At 33.9% G+C, this 21,758-nt stretch overlaps 2 protein-coding genes across 4 annotated transcripts in view; both read left to right on the top strand.

Annotated features, from left to right (window-relative positions):
• Window positions 1–9,316, top strand: part of LOC105221006 (uncharacterized) — a 71,622-nt gene extending 62,306 nt beyond the window's left edge. For all 3 annotated transcript variants that reach the window (XM_011197630.3, XM_054230433.1, XM_029046221.2), the window contains 5 exons: window positions 5,985–6,103; window positions 6,161–6,298; window positions 6,696–7,263; window positions 7,335–8,233; window positions 8,306–9,316. In XM_011197630.3, coding sequence (XP_011195932.2) covers window positions 5,985–6,103; window positions 6,161–6,298; window positions 6,696–7,263; window positions 7,335–8,233; window positions 8,306–8,668 — 2,087 coding nt within the window. In that variant the 3' untranslated portion in view covers window positions 8,669–9,316. The remainder of the gene's footprint in view (window positions 1–5,984; window positions 6,104–6,160; window positions 6,299–6,695; window positions 7,264–7,334; window positions 8,234–8,305) is intronic.
• An 11,418-nt stretch (window positions 9,317–20,734) lies between these two features.
• Window positions 20,735–21,758, top strand: part of LOC105221007 (circadian locomoter output cycles protein kaput) — a 40,214-nt gene continuing 39,190 nt past the window's right edge. Inside the window, exon 1 of the mRNA XM_054228513.1 lies at window positions 20,735–20,872. The gene's annotated coding sequence lies outside the window, so the exon portion shown is untranslated. The remainder of the gene's footprint in view (window positions 20,873–21,758) is intronic.

Genomic DNA, 21,758 nt, shown 5'->3' with positions numbered 1-21,758 from the left:
CGTTTTCTCATTGCCAGCTGTTTATTGTTTATTTTTCGTGCTGTTAAACTCAATAAACATTTACACAGTCACACGCACATGCCGCACTTCCTCTCACAAGCACTCAACCGCACACTCTTCACTCGCTGCTGACCGTCGGCAACCTCAATTCAACTTAAGTAAATACATACAATACAGTATAAACAAAAACAATAAGAACAACTAATTAAGAATAATATGGGTAATAAATAGCGCTGCGTAGCCGTGGCGTGGAACAGCCGCCAGTCGAAATTTCCGGCGTCGCCGCTGAGTTGCTTGTCGTTTTCGGGGTTTTGTGGTCTGTCATTGTTTACTTAGAGATAATTTCATTTGTTTCTGCTCACCGCTCGCTACTGTACGCAGCGCACTTAAGCGCCCGTTGAAAAATGATTTGTGGCCACAAAAGAATTATGTGTTGTGTGGATTCCTCTTTTTTGTGTTTTTTAATTATTTTCTGATATGTGGCATGGTGTAGACATTCGCTTTGTGTTCGTTTATTTTTAAATTTTACTCAAAGTGTACACCGCTTGATAAGGCGAGGCGAATGCTTTGTGGTGGCGCGGCAATTCACAAAGGCCACTGATTGTTTGCTTAGCTTAACGGTTTGTTGTAATACTTTAATGGTTTCGTGTATAATTACAGATAATTACACATTGCTTAAGTGGCAGATTATTTGTTAACTGAGAAATTGTTATTGAGAAAGGAAAAAACTATTTTTTTAGGATTATAATTAAGAATGTGAGAACAAATAAACATTTATGTTTCTATGACCCTACGAATTAAGAAAAACTAAAAAAAAGCTCTCGCTGTACAGTGTACCAATTTGTTGATATTATCTGTACATTTTTTATTGGAAAAAAATTTTATAGTGGCAACCCTAACCAAAAATATTCATCAAAAAAGATTGCACCTACATATTTGGCGTTTTCTATAATAATTTTTTTAGCGAAAAGTTTATGTCAGGTGGCAACCCAAATCATAACTATTTATTTGCAAAAGTAAACTGAAACCTTTTCCGTAGAAAAATATGCAACTGAGATTTATATGAGTCACCTTAAATCACCTATTAAATTTGGTGTATGGGTGGCAACCCTATACATAAATATTTAAATATAAACACAATAGCAACATCGTAATGTAATATTTCAATTATTATTTGAAAGTTAAAATTATTTCTAAAATTAAACAAATATAATATTTTACACATGGCAACCCTATTCAAAAAAAATCATATTCTAATGGCAACATCATAATATAATATTTCAATTATTATATGAAAGTTAAGTTAATTTAACTATTTATTTTATTTAAAAATTATTTATTTACTAATTTGGAAAAAATTTAAAAAATGTACATGCCATATATGAATCCACAATGTATGTACATATATATGGCAACCCTATTTAAAAATATTTCCTAAATTTTCTTATTTTAAAGTAGTTGTTGTCATTATTTTTTTTTTCATTTTCATTTCTCTAAATATCAATAAAGTATGTAAATATATTAATTCAAAATATATTAAATACTATAAAGTGGTATTTTTATAAAAAAATCTCCATAAGTTTATTGCAAAATGTCCAAGTTCTGACGTTCGCTCGTCAAGCTAGCAGCAAGCGACATTTTTATTGCTATTTTCAAGGCTTAAACCGCCACACAACCTGCCCCAAATGCTTCTACTGTGCTCTACCTACTCCTGTACCTACCTGTGACCACTTACAGCTGTGCCCGTGTAAAAGCACTCATTCGTAAAACATACCTACTACTGCATTTGCATGCCATGCATATTCATGAGTATTGGCTACTGGAATTGTTGGCCGTTTATTTTCGCTTGCAAATTAAGCACAAACACACTACAAACATAGAAGCATACATACAAACACACACAAAATATTGTATGTGAATAAACAGTGGGCTAATAACAGCGCTTGGTAACAGCGCGTCGCTAAGACAAAAGCAATAACATCAAAAGCAAATACAACAACAACTGCTCCGCATAATCACAAACGTAACAATAGCAGCGCAAGAAAAGGCAAAGTCCTAAATTTACAAGAACAACTCGAGTTGCGTAATGTTATGTTGTGCTGTCGAATATTTCTCACGCTCTTCAGTTGAGGCACTGGCTGCTACAAGCCACTCCACAGAGCTGCTATTACTTTAAAAGCGCTAATTTCTCTTTGCTGTTAAGTGACTGTTAACGCGCTGTTATGTTATTAATTAACATTTTGAGAAAGTGTATGCTGTTTTGAAGAGAAATGTTTGCTGTAGCCGCAAAAGAGCCGCTACATATTTAACCCTGATAAACAATCAAATAAAATGTTGCATAATTATTGAAATCTAAAATGTATGAAAATATTTTGTTGTTATGTATTTGCAGCTATGCAATTATGGTAAAAATATATTTAGTTTAAGAATTTATATAATTTATAAAGAAATTGTGCAGGTGTGTATAGGAAATGTAGCTATAAATAAAAGCTTGCCTACGTGACTTAAGGCATGGATGTCGTGATAGACTAAAGATGAATGGAAGCTAGTGATTTTAGGGGTGCAAAATGTTATAAAATATAAATTAATTCGTGCTTATAGAGGTAAAGAAACAATTTATTAAGGATTTCAAAGCCAGCTATTTGTTTGTAATTGTCAAAATTAAATCAACATTTGGAGTTTGGAGAACTTTTGAAACTAGAGTAAATATTTTGAAGTAATTATAAAAAATAATTAGCATATTTTTAACTTCACTTTAAAAAAAATTATCCATATCAATTGTAATCTAATGCCATCACTTTGTTTAATAAGGTACCAATGTCAATCAGTATTTATAAATCATTCAATATAAAGTAAAAAATAAATACCTTCAGCATTATCTTAAGTTATCAAGGTGAAAATTAAAGACCGCTGTTTGTCTCTTACTGAAATATGATAAAATGGCAGCGTTTATCAAATGTCAATCAATATAAGATATATACATATAAAGAACTCGCATTGCAGTGTTAGGACCAAACCAAAGTATTCTAAATTAATTAATTTTAAAATCAATACTCAATTAAATTTTAAATTTCCTACAAGAATAAAGCATTATGTCTGGCAGTCTATTGACTACAATTGAATTCAATTTGTTTCAAAAATTTCCACGCCAAAATGTAGGCAACAGTATTTCATTTTATTTATATTAATATAATAAATACTATTTTTTTATTGAATTAATGATAACTTTATCAATTGATCATTGAAATCAAATCCAAAACTATCTATAAAAGCAAATAACTTGTCAAAGCTTTTTAATTTAAACAATTATAATTTTCACTTTGCGCCGATATGTAGGCAATATAATTTAATAAACCCAATTCTACTGTATATCTAACACTAAAATCCTTCTGATAATGCGTATTAATTTTTCAAAGGTGACTTAAGGTTAGTGGAAGTCTCACTCCATTACATCATATATATAGTAATACATAGATTGGAATTCAAACCGAAAGCCTTTAAGCCTAAATGTAAAGAATTAGTTATTAAAAAATTTTGAATAAAATTAAGTCTGTTGACCATTTTTACTTAAGTTTAAATATATGTCCAACAAGCTTTGAAGAGACTTTGCTAGCTTCTTTTTGTCTTGAAACAAATTTGGCCTTTGTAAAATATTTAATTTTAATTTTGCGCCGAAATGTAGGCAACATGAGACAATGTTTTACCATGCTCAATAATACCCAACAATATCTGTGGCTTACCAGTTATATTTAAAAAGAATGTCGGGAACTTTTTTCGCGACTGCAAAAACAAATTTTAACAAATTAAAGGGTTTGAAAACAAAATAATGCATAAAATATGAAATTAAAGGCATGAATGAATTTTGTATCAATTTCCAGAGTTACACAAATTTATGCAATTTGAAATCTATTCAACCAAGAAAATCGCCGGTATTGACAATTTTATATAACATTTGCATTATTGCTTCCATTTTATGCAAATTAAAAAAAAAAACTTTGTTTCGCAATCTCTAAGCTTCTTCAAATTTATGTAACTAGGCGCAGTGCTCATATTTAATATATGCACACTGATGTTCCCCAAGGCATTTTGATAATAACATACAAAATGTACAAATTATTCTTGCATTGCAAATATGTTTTGTAGACTCTTTTTCCGACTAATTACGTATACGCAGCGCGCTCGATTAGCATAAAAATAAACTAATTTGCATAAAATTGCAAACACACACACACAAATAAAGAGGTACACGAATGAGGCAATAACTCATTTTACCTTTGCCTCCAACAGTGTCACCGCCTTCAATTGGAAACCTAAACACAGATATACATATAATAATATACGCCTTAAATAACAGCGGCAGCGTCATGAAAACCAGTTGCGCTAAGCGCCGCGACCTCAGCGATGCGCATATGTAATAGGGACGATGAAAAAGTAAAATAACTCTTACATAAAATCTAAAGAACAACAATGTAATTTGCAAGCCAATAAACGAGTGATAAAAATGCACATATGTAAGCAGCCAACGCTAAGGCAAATATAAATCGAGTATGACGACATGCGCGCGGCGCGCACAAATTTAAACGAACGCGCGCGCCTTCCAAGCATTGAAAGCGACGCAACCCAACAGGCTATGCAATCGCTTGTGCAATAGCGGTATTGCATTTGCTGGCGCGCATCGTTCGCAACGTAACAGGATTGCGGCAGTCGCCCTGTGGGTGGTGGGTGCATCGCGGCGTGCGCGCTCAAATTTGCTAGCGCGCAATTGCCAATTGCTTGGCTATGAACGCGAGTAATGGGTGGCGCTAGCAAGCAATAAGCAACCACAACGCCAAGTATCAATCGTTGATTGTCGTCAATTTGCACATTAGCGCTACAGCAACTTAATGCCGCGCGCGCTCGCCGCTCACCGCTTGCCCGCGCACCGAGTCCAAAGTCTTGTAAAACGCAACAGATTCGTTAAGCAAATCGTATAAATTATTCTAAAAATTACCTTAACAAATGACGTTCGCTGCAATATTATTTATTTTTTCTGCGCGCTGACATTACAGCATGCAATATTGTATTAGCTACGCTACGCGCTGCGCTTATTGCGCTTCTTGCGCGCTCTTCTTACTAAGTGTTGCTAAATGGCGCGTTGACCGCCTATGTAATTGTTTATTTTTTGTGATAATTATTTTTTTGTGTTTGTTATTGTTTTTGCATGTTTAATGTAATGAGCGCGAAATGGATTCTATCCATATTTCGCAAGCATAAGTGGCCATGCCGCTCGCCGTTGTTTTATTTACACAATTTTCCACGACATTTCACGGTTGCGCCCAACCATATTTGTTGGCAACGCGTCAAACACCGCTTGCTAATTGCCGTCGCCCATCGTCTGTTTGTCTGCGACGCGTAGTGCGGCGTGTCCAAGCGCTTCACTGTCAGCTACTCAAATATTGACAGCGCTTATTTTCGTCCACTCAAAAGGTTCATTTGTGCAATTTAGTGCGTATGCGGGTGTGTGTGCGCGCATCCACCGACCGCGTACGTCATAGTTGGCTAACTCAACCGCATAATGGCACAATGAGTGCGCTTGTTAGATTTTTTTGACATCTCCATTTAAATTGGCACTAATTAAAGACTTTTCTCGGCATTTTCGTTTGAAGTGACAGACTCTATGGTCACTCGAGACGTTCATTTTTTTCGATTCAAGGTGGTCATGGCGGTTCACATATGAGGAAACGGTATGGACCTTATGTTTCAGAGTTAATCGGTGTTCAATATACTATTTAGAAAACAGTCGTAGTGGCTTATAACGCTCTGAGACCCCAATCAATACAATTGTCCTAAATAAAAGTCTCCTGTTTGCCAAAGTGTCGAAGAAATCCCAAGACCTCTATATAGATTTAGTATGAAATTTATTATATTACAATTAAATAACTTTTAGCTTAAGTAACAGTAAAATTATCCCTATTAATTAATATATTTCTTTCTTATTCCTTCAGCGCCCTCTAATTTCAAAAGCTTATTACTACGCGCCGAAGTTTTGCGCAAGCTCAATCATTTCCAAAGCTCCTTGGGTGATGTTGAGAACGCGTTGAAGATACGAAACACTTCAGCGAAGGTAAGGCTAAAATCTTTTTCATAACTCGGAAAAATAAATAATTGTTGTATTTTTCAGGCTCATTATCTACGCGCTCTGGCTTTGTGTGATCTTGGCCGTTGCGATGAGGCACTCTACGACAACTGTCTGGCCATAAGTCTCGACAAAGACACACTACTTACTAGTTCGGAATTATTTCAACATGATCTCGCAAAGGTAAGAGGAATATATTCTTATATTAAGTAGTTGAGTAAAATTTTGCGGCGAGGAAGGTAGTTTTTACGTGGAGAGTAGTTGCTGAGTTGAAAAAGATCCGTTGATGCTTTAAGATCTCTAGTTTTATATACTATAGCTAATAGAGTTAAAGTCAGAGCTTTCTTTTGACGGCTGAGAGCTTTAGTTGAAACCCTGAAAGGTTCAGATGAAGTTCGAGATCATTAGACGAGACGTTTCCAGTCTTCGGAAATGCGAATTATATTGTTTACAGATATGAGGTCTTAATTGATTAATTGTATTCAGTTTACAGATTTTAGAAAGTACACGATTTTTTAAAAATATCTGTAAACGTTTTAAGTCAAAATCAACAAACTAAAATCCAATTTTTCTCTTTCAGAATTTGCAGAAACTTCTCGCCCAAACCCCGAAAAGCAAATCGCTGCTACAGCGTACCTTCAGCTCGGCCGCTGCTGTGGCCGCAGTTCCTTACAAACTACTCGCCGCAGAGCAACAATTGCGCCGGCGCAAACAAATCGCTCTACTGAGCAATGCCAATGGCGATCATATGAGTTCATACGATGAGGAATTTATACCGTATGATAACAGTAAATGTGATATTATCGCAGATAGCGATTATCTGACAACAATGGATGACGCCATAGGTGGCGTTGGAGGTGTTGGTGTTGGTGAAGAGGTGGTAGGCGGCAACGCCAATATTTCCGGCTATATCTCAGGTATCGGCGACACGCTCATGGATAAACGTTTCTCCATCTATGCCGGTATGGAGAAGCACTTCGATATTGAGCTGCGACGACAGTCATCGCGTAAACATTTCCGCCGGAAATGGACACCCAAGGAAACGGAATTGGTACCCACATTCAGTTCGTCGTTGGAAGAAGCCCACTACAGTGGGCTGTTTCGCAGCACTTTGGAACGGGTGAAGCAAGAGCTGCAACGGCTGAAAAGTGAGTATTGAACATGCTTAAAAAGTTACAATTCATTTCATAATCCAAAATACTTTTATTTTCCCGTGTAGAGCTCGATTTGGCTAACGGCACACCGCAGAAGCAAATGCTACAAGTGCCAGCGGGTCTTGTGGACGCAAGCGATTTCGATTGTGTGCTGTGTTGCCGCACCTTCTGGAAGCCTGTGGTAACGCCATGCGGTCACACCTACTGCCGGGTATGCTTGGATCGTTGCATGGATTACACCTCCTCGTGTCCATTGTGCATGTCGCCACTTGTGGAACCAAATGTCAATACCATGTACCAGGGCTCATCCTCGCCCGTTCCCTTCATTGTGGCCAAGCGGCCTGTGACCAAATTTCTTGAAGCCGCAATGAAACGATTCATTCCAGACAACTACGAGAAACGGTTCCAGCAAGAGATCGATCTGGAGCCATCGGTGCCGGTCTTCATCTGTACAACCGCCTTCCCGTACGTACCGTGCCCGCTATTCGTGTATGAGCCACGCTATCGGCTAATGGTGCGACGCGCTGTTGAATCCGGTGAGAAGCAATTTGGTATTGTGCAGCCAAATAGCGGTAAATCGCGTTACTTCGATATCGGCACCATGCTGGACATACGCGACTGCGTACTGCTCGGTGATGGCTGCTCCATACTCAGCACGGTGGGCTGCAAGCGCTTCAAAATTTTGGCGCGCAACGAAAAGGATGGCTACGAGACCGCCAAAGTGGAGTATATCTACGATGAGACTATACCCGATGAGATGGTGAAGACGGTTAACAATATGCATGCGATCGTTTTGGCGAAGGCGATCGACTGGTTCGAAAGTCTCAGAACCGAACTGAAGCAAGAGATACTGCAAAGTCTGGGTGAGATGCCAGCGGTGGAGGAGAACTGGGAGACCATCGCCGATGGTCCGGCGTGGGCGTGGTGGATCATAGCATTGCTGCCGCTCAATCAGCAACTAAAAGTGTGTTATAAACAATGATTCACTATTTTCTCCGATTACTTATCTGTCTATTTTCCCCCTCTCTTCATGCAGGTTGATATACTGGCCACAACATCGCTGGAAAAGCGGCTGCGCGCCATCGAAAAGACGCTGGACTACATGTCGGGCACTTTGCGACGTACGCAACAAAATGACCTCAGCGTTGTGGTGCCACAGCAGCAGCAACAACAGCAACAACAACAACAGCAGCAATTACAACAAGAGCAACAAGAAGATTGCGAGCTCGAGCTGCCGCAAAGCGATGAATGCTGTCAGCGCTCAACCAACAATGCGCTGCGCACTGTCAACGGTGAACCGCATCATCACCACCATCACCATCATCATCATCACCATCATCACCACCACCATCATCATCATCATGCGAGCAGCAGTGAGCAACAACAACTGTTACTGTAGTGTTGCTCAGGCGGTGTGGCGGTAATCTCGGCAGTAGAGAGAGTTACGAAGGAAATGTAATTTGTGCGCGTTGGAGAAATCTATTGCGCGCTGCGGGAAATGCATCAACAAATACCAAAAGCTTTAAAGAAAATCTGAAATTTAATTAACAAAAACACACACACACTCACATAAAAATCACGAGTACATAAGCAGTAACAGTAAACACATATTACACACACACACATACACAAGCTGCAATTATGCGGTCTTCTATGTATAGTGGCAACACCTAAGGCATATGCCACGCCTAGTTTAAGTTTTCCTAATTTCTTTTCTAATATTACCATGTATGTATGTATAAGTGATGTAATTACAAGAAATTAAGCTCCTATTTAGTAAGTGTATGTGTAATTGTGTCAGTTGTTTAAACAGTTTTAGCATTGTAATCTAATTACTTGTCTTATACCATTTCAAATGAGGGAATTTATAAAAAGAAAAAAATACAAAATAAACTAAAATGAAGAAAATTAATCGAATTAACACTTGAGAAATGTAAACAAAAATTTGCAAATAATTTTAAAATGCAGAAAATCTGAAATCTGCAAGCAACTAATTGTTTAGCGGCCAAACAAAGCAAAATAAATTTAATTAATAAATACTAAAATATATATAATGTACAAGTAGTGACTTGTTGTGTGATTGTATTGTATACAGTAGTGATTCTATAGCGAGAATTTGAAATTATAAACCTTATAACATATATTTGTGTGTGTGTATAGAGTAAATTAAGTATGTCATTACCTTATCTAAACAACAATTAATGGCAAATACCTAAATTGACAAACAGTGTGTTGAAATACTATATAACTGAATGCAAATATTTTCATTTCCCTAAAGAGAGTACAAATAATGTTTGTGTGTTTAAAATGTTTATGTATAAGATAGTTACTACTTTTGTATTTAGAAATTCATTATTTTTCACTTTTATAATCAAATATATGAAAATTAAAATTATATAAATAAAACAACAAAACGCTTTTTTATCATTTCCACTAATGAAATTTTTTATTACACATTTTTCATAGAAAAAATTTATTTTTATATTTTAGACTTTTCTTAGTTGTTAGGGTAAAATTACCGGTTTATTTTCTATAATTTTCCAATTTCAAAAAGGATTTTCTATATTTTTACCTAGTTTATATATACTTTTTCAATAAGTATTTATTTTTCTGAAAAAAGCTTTAAAGCAAAAAATATTTGTTTGCAATTTTTTAAAAGAAAAAACCTTGAAAACATTTTTTGTGTATAAAAAAACCTATTTACACCAAACGTAGAATAAATATTATTTTTCTTCAGAAAAGTAATCAAAATTATAATAATTATTTTCAAAAATTACAAATTTCTATTCCCAATATTGAACCAAAGCATTTAAAAAATATTGCCAAAAAAATTTTATTAATAATGATTTTTCATATAATTTTCAAATATTCTATATTCCTTAACAGATCCTTTTCATATATTTTTCCTCTCGCGCTTTTATTTGCATTCAGTGAAATATTAAATACTGTACAACAAAATTATGTGAGCAACTCTACACCAATTTAAGTTACACTAGGCTTACTTATGTAACAACCAACTCACAAATTAAGCAGTATAACAAAATCTACAAATACAAATACAACTACTACTAATTTAGTAAAACACTATTTTCTATACCTACTCGAAATAAAATAATACCTTTAAACAGCTAAATTTATGTAGATAGCAATTTTGAATGAAAAAAATTATAATAAAGTGGTGTTTCAGACAAGTACTTAATTTAGTCAATTAACAAACAATAATTTTGCGAAATTGTTAAAAGTTGAGATTTTTCTGATTAATTGGATTAAAAAAGTATAAATATATGCATAAATGTAGATAATTATCTAATTGAGTCAATTAATGAATTGTGTCTAATTGAATGCAATTTCTTAATTGAGTCAATTAAGTAATCATAACTTCGCTAAATTGTTAAATGCAGAGAATTTTCTGATTAATTGGATTAAAAAAGTATAAATGTATGCATAAATGTAGATAATTATCTAATTGAGTCAATTAATGAATTGTATCTAATTGAATGCAATTTCTTAATTGAGTCAATTAACATACTATCTACAATTTTACGTGTAAACAACACACTTATTTATGCAATTTATAATTTTTTCTAAATAATTGATTCGTGATTTAGCTAATTGACTAAATTAAGGCGTTGTCTGAAGCGCCCAATTAGCTATATATAATCAATGTAGCTGTGTATACATTTGGTAGTGATGTGGTGTTTTTAACGTCAAACTTATAACTTTAAAGTATGATTCTCTATAAAAAGAACAACAACTATTAAATGTATAATAATGCACTCGTAAGAAAAATAAATATGCTACAAACAATAAACACAGAGAGAAAACTAATAATTCCAATAATTTCACATACATTCCGTAAAATAAAAAAAAAATAGTTCTTGAAATACTGAAGAAAGTGCTGGAAGTGGTTAATAATTTTATAAACTTAATTTTAAATGATTGCAAAATAAAAACTATTTTGTTTATTTAAAAAAAATTGTCATACTTTAATTTTAATTTACTTACTTTATATTAAAATTATTTCCGGAATACTCAAAATCAAGTTTTACCCTTAAAAATAAAAAAAATATAATTTTCAGTTTAAAGCGAGTTTTCAGGTATCGATAAAAATATTTATAAGAATTTTGCCACACTCTGAACTGTCTTCAGTTAATAAAACACACAAAATATGTACATACAAACATTAATTAACTATAAATTAACTGAAAATTAAAAAAAATTCTTTGTACTAGACACTGCAAATAAAAGTGAAAAAATGGTTTCGAACAATAGTAAAACTCAACACCGATTTTGTTTTTAGGCAATTTCGATTTACAAACACAACAAAAAACACAAATTTCGAAAATTCATATCGGATATTATAAGCCGAAGGGCAATAGCAATAGCTTTAAAACGAATAAAAACGAGTATTATGTAACTGTTTAGAATTCAAAATTTGAAAATATGATTAAAAAATACAATAACAACAATAACAAAATGCAAATTTTAATGTAAAAAATATTAAAAACTTAAAGGAAAGAAATTAAAGGAAAAATTTACAAAATAAAATAAACAGAATAAAAAAATGTTTCTTAAAAGCAACAAATTCGTAGAAATTTGTAAGAACAGTTTATAAGAAGACACCCATTTTTTGAAACAAAAAAAAATCATTTAATGCTGGAAATGTATGACAATCTCCAACTGATAACAAAATGTAATGAAGAAAAAACACTTGCAACTCACAATAAATAGTTAAAACACACAAGAAAAATGTGAGAACAAATAAGAATTAAACGAAAACTATTTGCAAAATATATATACACATACAACTAGTTATTTTTTACTATTAAAAAAATTTACGAATACACTTCATACGTGCATAACTAATTAGATATTTTTCATATTTGACACATACTTGTATATAGTTGATAATTTTCCTCCACTAGTAACAAATTTTTATATTAACAATTACCTTTTAGAACGTTTTCACTTACTTTAAAAACAATTTGAGCAATTCTTTACGGCAAATAAATTTGAATTTTTCATGCAAAACTCACTTTTTTATAAATATTGTAAGAAAATAAAAATGAAGATAATATATAAACAATTTTTTTAGAATGTAAATTATTTCGAATTTTTCATAAAATTTTTAATATAAAAAATATTTTGAAATTAATAAATGTTTAACATCATTTTTATTGTATAAAAATTTGTATTTTTTATGCCAAAAATAATATAAAAAATATAAATTTGACTTTTTCGTAATTAATTGCTAGTAATAATATTTGTAATAAAATATAAAAATATTTTTCAAAAACACCTTTTTTGTATAAATTATATAAATAAAAAAAAAATTTTCTGCACTCTTTATTGTTTGTGTAAATTAAATAAAAAGCTTTTGTAAATTTTTTTGTGGAGAACTTTATACTAAAAATTAAAACTCAAATTATTTATTATTTTTATAAAAAAATATTTTCAAAATTGATTCCTAACCACAAATTAAAAAAAATATATTTTTTACTATTTAAAAAAATTAAAAATTGCAAAAATGAGAAATTCAATTTTTTTTACACATTTTCTAAAAAAAAAAATTTTAATAAATTCTCAAAAGAAAATTTTATTAATTTTCAAAAAACAAATTTTTATAAATTTTCCAAAAAAAAATCTTTTTTATTAATTTTCCAAAATAAAAATATTTTATAAATTTAAATTAAATTAATTAAAAAAAAAAGTTTTAACTGTTTGTGAAAAAATATTATTTCAGAAAATACATAATTAAATTTTTAAAATATATTCCACTTAAAACCTCAAATTTTCCCCAACTTAGTCAAATTAAACGCAAAAAAAATATTTTTTGAATATTTATAAAAAAAATAATTTTGAAAATTTTATAAAAAAATAATTTTTGAAATTATCACTAATATTTCTTTTCCAATATCAGCTGTCTTTTAACTATTATTTCAATAATTAATTCTTGAATATTTACCATTTTTGCACTCGACACACCTTAGCGTACAAATCCACATGTTTGTATATACATACATATATATTTTCTTTAAGTTGATATCTGCTAAGCTGCCACCTAAGCTTAAACTCCTCCCTCAAACTGAATAAAGCAGCGACAACCGGAACTTTGACGCCGTCATTTGTATGCTATTTACAAACAATTTGCTTAGCGGTTCTTAATTGCTACTGCAATTACGCTCAGACGCATACATACACATACACAAACGCCGCTTACACCCGCCCACACATATCTACAGACATACACACACACACACGTTAATTATTTAGTTGCTCTTACCAAGAAATGAAAATTACAAGTAACAACTACAATAGCAACAACAATAACCAGTGAAGCTGTGAATAACTTAAGTTAAGTTATGCATATTTTAAGTTCGCCGTTAAGCTCCGCAACATAATCTAATGCATTGTATTATATTTAAGTTAAAACTTTGATTGAAAAGAGCAATAAAGCTCTGCAATATGTAAGCTATGTTTGTAGTATGTGTGCACTGATTTTTGCAATTCGCATAAATTTTTCTATTTCAATTTTAAAATGAAAGAGCACTTTGTATTACAAACATACATACATACATATAATTTATATATTTTCAAATTAATTCTCTTTTGTTTACATAGTACGCAAAGTAATTACAATTAAAATTATAATGTAATTTTGTATTTGTAATATTAATATATTCCTAATTGTAATCATATTCGTATTTCTTTATTGCATTAACGCTTCTATTTCTGTGCGATTTCTTTGCAGTAAAGTTTAAAAATAAATTTATACATTTATAATTATAATCATTAAACACACATACAGACGTGTCTGTATGCATTCATATATATAGACAAACATATATGTAAAATGTAAAATGTTTCCTACACACTTTTTTACTTCATAAATAATTTAATTTAATGATAAATAAATCAAATAATTATTCTCTATAAAAAAATGTGAAACTTTGTTTTATTTAGTTTTTTATATCTTCCAATTGAATCAAAAACCATATCTCAAGAACTACTCAACTAATTTCAAATTCGGTTCATAACATATCGTTGGCATCCCGGTGGAAATGGGCGAACTCGGTTTCAGGAGGTCCATTTCAGTCTGTATTTTCAAGGCCTCAGATATCGAACATTAGGACCTCAGAGTTTGTGGCTAATTTTTTGTCGGAAATATCGGTAAATTCCTGCCACGTTCTAAAGAAATTCAAAGGATATAAATGTGTTCGTTCTAATAGTGTGCTTCTGCTTCAAAAATGGGCAAAATCAGGCTCATACTTTTCCTATTTACCTCATATACAGATTTTCAAAGTTCGGGAGAAAATTCAGTGCACGTAAAATCTTGGATATTATGTAGCTTGGTGGCAAAATAGTGGAAATCGTTCCAGAAATTACCACAGCTTTCATATACTATGGACATACAAACAATGGTTTTCGTCGGTAGACTAACAAATATTAAAATAAAAGTAATATTAAATACAAGAATTACAAGAGTATAAAATGTTTGGTTACACCCGAATTTAGCCCTTCCTTACTTGTTTATGTCTAAGATGGAGTTCTTAAAATAATTTCCATTAACAATCTCATAAAGGGGATATCAAGAGCGACGCTTGAAAAACGTAATCGTGAGTTCCCATAAAAAAATAGCGGTGTTTCACCAATAATGAGATTTTTTCTGGTATTAACGAACTTTTGCGTTTATATAGTAGACCCTGTATAGTCGCCGACGGGCAACCGCAGATCAAAATATACATTATGAATGGCTATCTGATATCTCTGAATATGACCGGCAACTGAGTCGCCAGTGGCCATTTTTTTGGAGTTTGAATACATTGAATATATTAGGTCTACAATTTTGCTTCCGCCGTTTGCCAGTAGATGTTTCTAGGGTCAAGCACTGGTCGATTAAATCGATTTTTTTTATATCGATCTTGGACATTTGTGTCAACATTCTTCTTCTTCTTGGTTGGCGTAGACACCGCTTACGCGGTTATAGACGAGTCCAAAACAGCGCGCCACGTATCCCTCCTTCTGGCAGTTTGACGCCAACTGGTTATTCCAAGCGAAGCCAGGTCCCTCTCCACCTGGTCCTTCCATCGGAATGGAGGTCTCCCTCTTCCTCTGCTTCCACCAGCGGGTACTGCATCGAATACTTTCAGAGCTGGAGCACCTTCATCCATTCGAACAACATGTCCTAGCCAGCGTAGCCGCTGTTTTTTTTATTCGCTGGACTATGTCTATGTCGTCGAATAACACCCTACAACATTAACCCTACAAAATATTTGTAGAGATCTGTTTGCATCCCAAACTTATTCTCAACTGAATATGTCCCTTTTTAAGCCGAATTCTCAACATTTGCGGGAAATTTTGCTTTTCTTTTTTAATTCCAAGAAAAGTGCGGCTGAGGCTCACCGAATGCTTTCGAATACGTACGGTGAGGCTGGCCTAAGTGAAAAAAGCCTTAAATTTACAAAAAATTGCGGAAGCAAAGTTGTAGACCAATATTTAAAGAAAATATGTACACTTAAAATTGAATTACATCTCATGTTTCCAATCTAAAAAAAAAATAATTGCGCTGATATTAAATTAATAGTTTTTAAATGTTATTCTAGTATTTTTTAAAAATATACTATATTTATTGATATATAAATTTAATTAAACTAATATTTATAATTTAATAATTGTGCCTAAACTGTACTTTTCTATAGTTTGATGGCAAATAATTTTCCAGATGCTTTAAAATTCGCACTTATAGTACTTACAAGTTTAATACTGATGTAATTCTAAAACCAACTTAGTTTTATTACCATAGAACTACTTTGTTTTACGATTAAAACCCATCATTAATGCATGCAAGAGGCGCGTCACTTATACGACATGGATCGCTGCAGACTATTCAAATAAGCACATAAAACCCTTTCCGATTACTAAGTCAAGTTGTATGCATAAATAATGACATGACGTTAGTACCGCAAATAGTTAAAAGAAACGAGTCGATTAATAAATATTAATTGTCAGCCAGCCTGGAATTTACAATGTACTTTTACGGCAACGATTGCAGCAACCAACTGAGTACGGCGGCAATTACTTCTAGTCGCATAGTACCGACTTAGTGGTATGTGACCATGTAAATTTACATATAATTTAGCACGAAGATGCTGCGGTCGAGATTCGCAAATGATCATTAAGCTGAAATAATGGCGCACTTGTGGGTTTCTTCTAATTCGATTAGGTTACAAGATAATAAATTTACCGACTAGTGATGACTTTTGAATTTGTTATGTTTTTTTTTTTTTAATTTATTCGTTGAAGTGCATTATTAATTACTTAGTTTTGCCATTAATGTGATGTTAGCAAAACAACAACCATTACAGAGGTATATAATGAAAGCATTTATCCACATATGAAGAGAGATCTTGTAATATATATACAAATGTATTCGCTTACGTCAAACGCAACACAGTACTAGTATTTACTAGCCAAGAGAGATTCTGCAATAATAAGGCAAACTGATAGTTTATTTTACTATAATTGAATTTTATTATTGAGATTCACGTAGGGGTCAGAAGTTGAAGTGCTCACGAATTCGCCGATATTTCCTTAGTAAACTCTAGCGCCATCTAGAAGTTCAAACTTTAAATAGTAGAGATCCTTGGGACTCTATTTTGAAACTTTTTAAGCTATTCGATTTGTATCTTAGATAACATCCCTGTAGTTATCTGCTAGAAATATCAAGAGGTCAACAGGACGTCTACGACATTGAAAAGTATACCGACCAGACTTCCAACGCAGACAGCTTTAGACGTCATTCACAGAGGAGCCATTAACACCTTATTAGACTCCACCTCAGTGAAAGGCGGCATTGGCATCAAAGCAATACCCATAGTAGATGATGAGCTCGAAGTACATCGCAAAACAAGAATGACTGTAGCAGGCTCAACTCTTACGTATACAGATCAGTCCTCGACATAACAGATACACTAATCTCTCTTCTCCTCTGTGTATGCTCCAAACACCTGACTCATCTAACATCCTTCTCCTTTTAGTCCCGACCCCATCGAAGTAGCTTCCAAGTTCCCTTAAATCCAAAAATAAGTACCTCGCGAAACAAGGGTGAATGTGGCATGCTCAACTCCTACCGATCCAGACTAGACCCTACATAACAGATACATGTCCAGCATCCAATGATTCACCGCATTACACTAATATCTCTTCTCAGAAGCCGAACAGAATTACTATAACGGGACTTACATATCACACACTATTAAACATATTTCTTTCCATCAGCTGCCTAAAACTCAGACAATTTGATCTCTTATATGATCAGGAGATTTGAGGATATCTTGCTTCTATTACCATTTTGATACTTTGTAGTACCAGTCTAGATATCTTGCATTATCACTGTGTATGCTGTTGCATATCTAATGCTGCTTGAATCGGCAAATACGTACATAATGGAATGATTTTTTCAAGCACCCGCATATACGAGATCTCGTTCGAATTTCTACAATTATTTTGCAATTTATTTACTCGCTAAATTCATTTGTTTTGTATTTTCTTCGCCGATGCTTATCAACATTACTGTTGTTGTTGTTGTTATTCGATTTGATTTCAACATTATACATAAATTTGAAAACATTTTCTTGATGGTCGGTCAGCGATCTCGGCGTGTTTACGCTTACCGTAGCACACCTCCTGCCAAACGCAGTTACTTGCTTTATTTACGAGTACATGCTCCGATACAAATCGCATTGCAATGGATATTCGCATACCGCGGAGTGCATTGGATTCGATGCTGGCCAGCTACTGAAATATTAATAGCGGAAATTTCTTGATTTTCATAATATATAGTATATAAACTGGTGTTGTTTACTCCAGCATACAAATACATACATACATATTCTAATGTGAATGTGGGGCTGTGAAGGCTCTTTGTGACGACGGTCATGCAACGGTTAATGCCCCGTAATCCTAATGCGAGAACTTATTTATAAGTGTTAGTATTAGTGATGCATTAATTGATTTTTTCTTGATCAGCATTTTGGATATTCTTTTGTTGGTTTTGAATATAGAATTATATGGTAGAGTGGTCAGTCCATTTAAAAAACATGTTTATGAATATCATTAGCATGACATAATCCAAAGTTGAATTTTGTATATATTTCGTTACCACCACAGTCCCGTCTATGTAAAAAAACCGGATCCGTATTTATTGTCGGCTGTGAAATATCAACTGGTCGAACGAAATATCCCTACGAATTCTTTTGCCGAAATTGATTTTTTTTGACCTAGGGAAAACTTTGAAAGCCTGCTGGTCAAAATCTAGTATAATAATAGTACCCAAAACGGATTCTGGGTGCCGACTGCAAATAGGTACCACAGTTCCGCGACTGTAACAGGAACGAGCTAGAAAAAAAGAGCTTCTCAACGAGCTGTAAGAACACCAATTAAAAGGTAGGGGCTAAGTTTGGCCTAGAAGCAAGGGCGAACACTAACCCTCGAGTTGCAGCTACCGCTAACTCCAGTAAAGCAACAACATCGGCGGCAACCCGAGCCATGCTAAGTAGTCAGAGTTTGACAGCAAAGCAGGAAGGCAAAGGCGATGTCAAAAGTTAGGTTGATGGCAGTGCTTTCACCAAGGAATGGCCTATCCTCACGGTCGAAGAACTAACAACAGCAAAGTATGAGGAGAAACGACGGGGTGCATACTTATTAAGAAGGGTAGATTTGCAACTGCCAACAAACGAGGAGCTCTCAACTTTAAAATTGAACCGCCAAAAGCAGCGGCGAAGCGACAAAGTTCAGCTGAAGAGGCTAAGCCGACAGCAAAAATACCAAAAGCAAGGGTGGAGTTACCTAAAAAATCATTTGCGGATGTGACCTGAAACCGCATTCCCATTGCGTCCTGGATGAGGGAGATCCCCAGGACAAAATCGCCTTGGCCCTATGGAAGTGGGCACAAGCCGTTCTGACAAACGTGGCGATGGAAGTGCAATCCTGGTCCGTCTTGTACAGATGCCGGCTGGTATCAGGGCCAGATCTAGATGACGAATTCCACCAATCCAATATTTTTGTGTTTTTTGGTTTTTGCTGAGGGCTTTAGACCCATTAACGTTTACAATTTTGGATGTCAAACTTTTAATGGAGGCTCATTTATCATCGTGATAATCATCGCCTTCGAGAGACTCAAATAGTATCAGATACATATTTTCCTATCTAAATTTGACAGATTACTTCTCCGCAAATGACTTCCTCACACTAACACGAGTATATCTCTTCCAAACATAAAAATAGTATTACTGAGTCTTTAATTCAATATATTTATTTCCTATTCAGTAAATATTTATTGATCTAAAATAAATAAATTATTTATGAAATAATACTCATCGAACGTTAGCATACACATTTACAAAGCATAGAATAATAATAGTAATAATAGAAAACTGTAATAATATAAGATATTTAGATATTGATAGATAGACCAGTATTGCTGGGAAAATAAACAATTGACGCTGAGCATACACAATATTATTGTTTAAAATAAATATTAACCTAACTTGCAAATAGACTTTGCTAATAAACAAATAGATAGTAAGCATATAAAATCTCCAAGCTACGCCTCGGCCCAGACACACGAGTGCGCGCATACCAAAGCCCACTTACCCACTTCACCAAACTGAACTTAACACCCTCAGTACATATGTAAGTGAGTCAATAGTGGCCAGAGAGCGCAATGAAGCTAGATTTGCAAAATATGGAACCCGCTTTGGAAAACCGGATCGGACGACCGCCAAAAAGCTCTCCAACCAGCGATGAACTAGCGCTGTGGCCAGAAGTAGCTGAGCACACACCCGGAATAAGCCACTAGAACACATCGAGGCGAAGCATGGAGAAATACTCGAGTGAAATAACTAACTAGTGTTTTGGTAGAAGACGGGGCCTCCAGGCGAAGGGTTGCGCATTTCAAAATGCAATAATGCAATGGCTCAGATAACGAACTGGTGAGAGAGGCATGAAGCGATTAGAATATTGCAAAAGCAAAATTAAATAATTTCACACAAACACACACAAATTTGTATGTTTGTAGTGGTGCGTATACTTAAAAACCATGCAATTGCACTCGCAGCGAAATGCAGCGCAAGACTTTAAAGGCAAGAAAGCTTTCAGTTGCACACATTCCTACCACAATTATGCTTGCCTCTGTGTACTTACGTGTACGTATACTATTAAGTAATCTACGTAAGTCCGTCATATGTAATATTTATTACATTCACTCGGCTCAATTCGCAATTGAGACGAGCACGCGGCGTCGCGTCAGCGCAAATGTTTACCTTAACCAACACACTCACACACACATATGCATGCATAACGAATCGTAGCGTAGAGCAAATGAGCTGATCGCATGCTCGCTCACGTTCGCTGCAAAAGGGTAGATTGGCCCTCCACAACTCGTGTGCAAGCGTAGCGGAATCGCGCTGACGCCGCTGATTGTTGAAGGTGAAAATCGAGATGACACCGCCACAACTAAAGTCGGCTGAAGTATTTTTGTTTACGCGCCTATATTTGCAAGTGTAGTGTTTCGAAAATATTGTGTACCTGTAGAACATGATCGGTGAGTATTTTGATTAATCAAGTAAAAGCGGTAGGCCCGTGGCAGATAATTGCAGTCTAAGGTACTGCTGTCGCTGATAGTTGTATGCTTGTAATATAAACACAGAGCTTCTTCAAATTTAATTACACTTTTCTGGGAACTCACTTGAATTATACTTTCTTTAGTACTTAGCGTTAATAGATTTATTTTCAATTTTAATTAATTTAATTATCAATAATTTTTAGCTGTTGTGAGAGAGAGAACGCTAAAGTTAGAGATTTTAGTACAAGTAGCGTCAAACTACATATGTATATTACATTAAGGGTTTATAGGGCTTTTGACGAGAAAAAAAGACAAATTAGAATAATTTTTTTGGAATATTAAGAATTAAATATTTGAATGTTTTTTGATTTCATAAAAATACACATTAAATGAGAGATCGCAAAATGTTTTCCCACGAGCCCTCGGAGAAAAGGAGCTGCGTTGAGGCATAACTCTTAGAAAGAACTTGTGAGGTGAAAATAAAAAGTACGAATTTAGTTAAGAATTTGAATAAAGGAAGAAAAAGAATAATAAAAATTGAATTTTTTCTAAGTTCTTATAAGACATGTAACTTTGAAAACAAAATTTTAGGAAAAAAAATTTATTGAAAAACAAGTAAGGAATGGCTAAGTTCGCGTGTAACCGATCATTTTATACTCTCGCAATTTATTGAAGAAATTTTATTAAGATAACATACACTTTGACCCATAAATGGGCATAAAGTTTAATAGAATAACGAAAATCATCACACAAGGTTTATGAGGGCTGAGGTAATTCCTGAACCAACTTTATTAATTTTTACCAGCAAGGTACTCTATATCCAAGACTATACGCTCACTTAATTTTGCTAAGATATTTCACATAT

The sequence above is a fragment of the Zeugodacus cucurbitae genome, chromosome 4 (genome assembly GCF_028554725.1).
Source record: "Zeugodacus cucurbitae isolate PBARC_wt_2022May chromosome 4, idZeuCucr1.2, whole genome shotgun sequence".
NCBI classification, from domain to species: domain Eukaryota; kingdom Metazoa; phylum Arthropoda; class Insecta; order Diptera; family Tephritidae; genus Zeugodacus; species Zeugodacus cucurbitae.
Note: the sequence above shows the minus strand (reverse complement) of the source record. Positions and strands in the feature narration are given on the sequence as shown.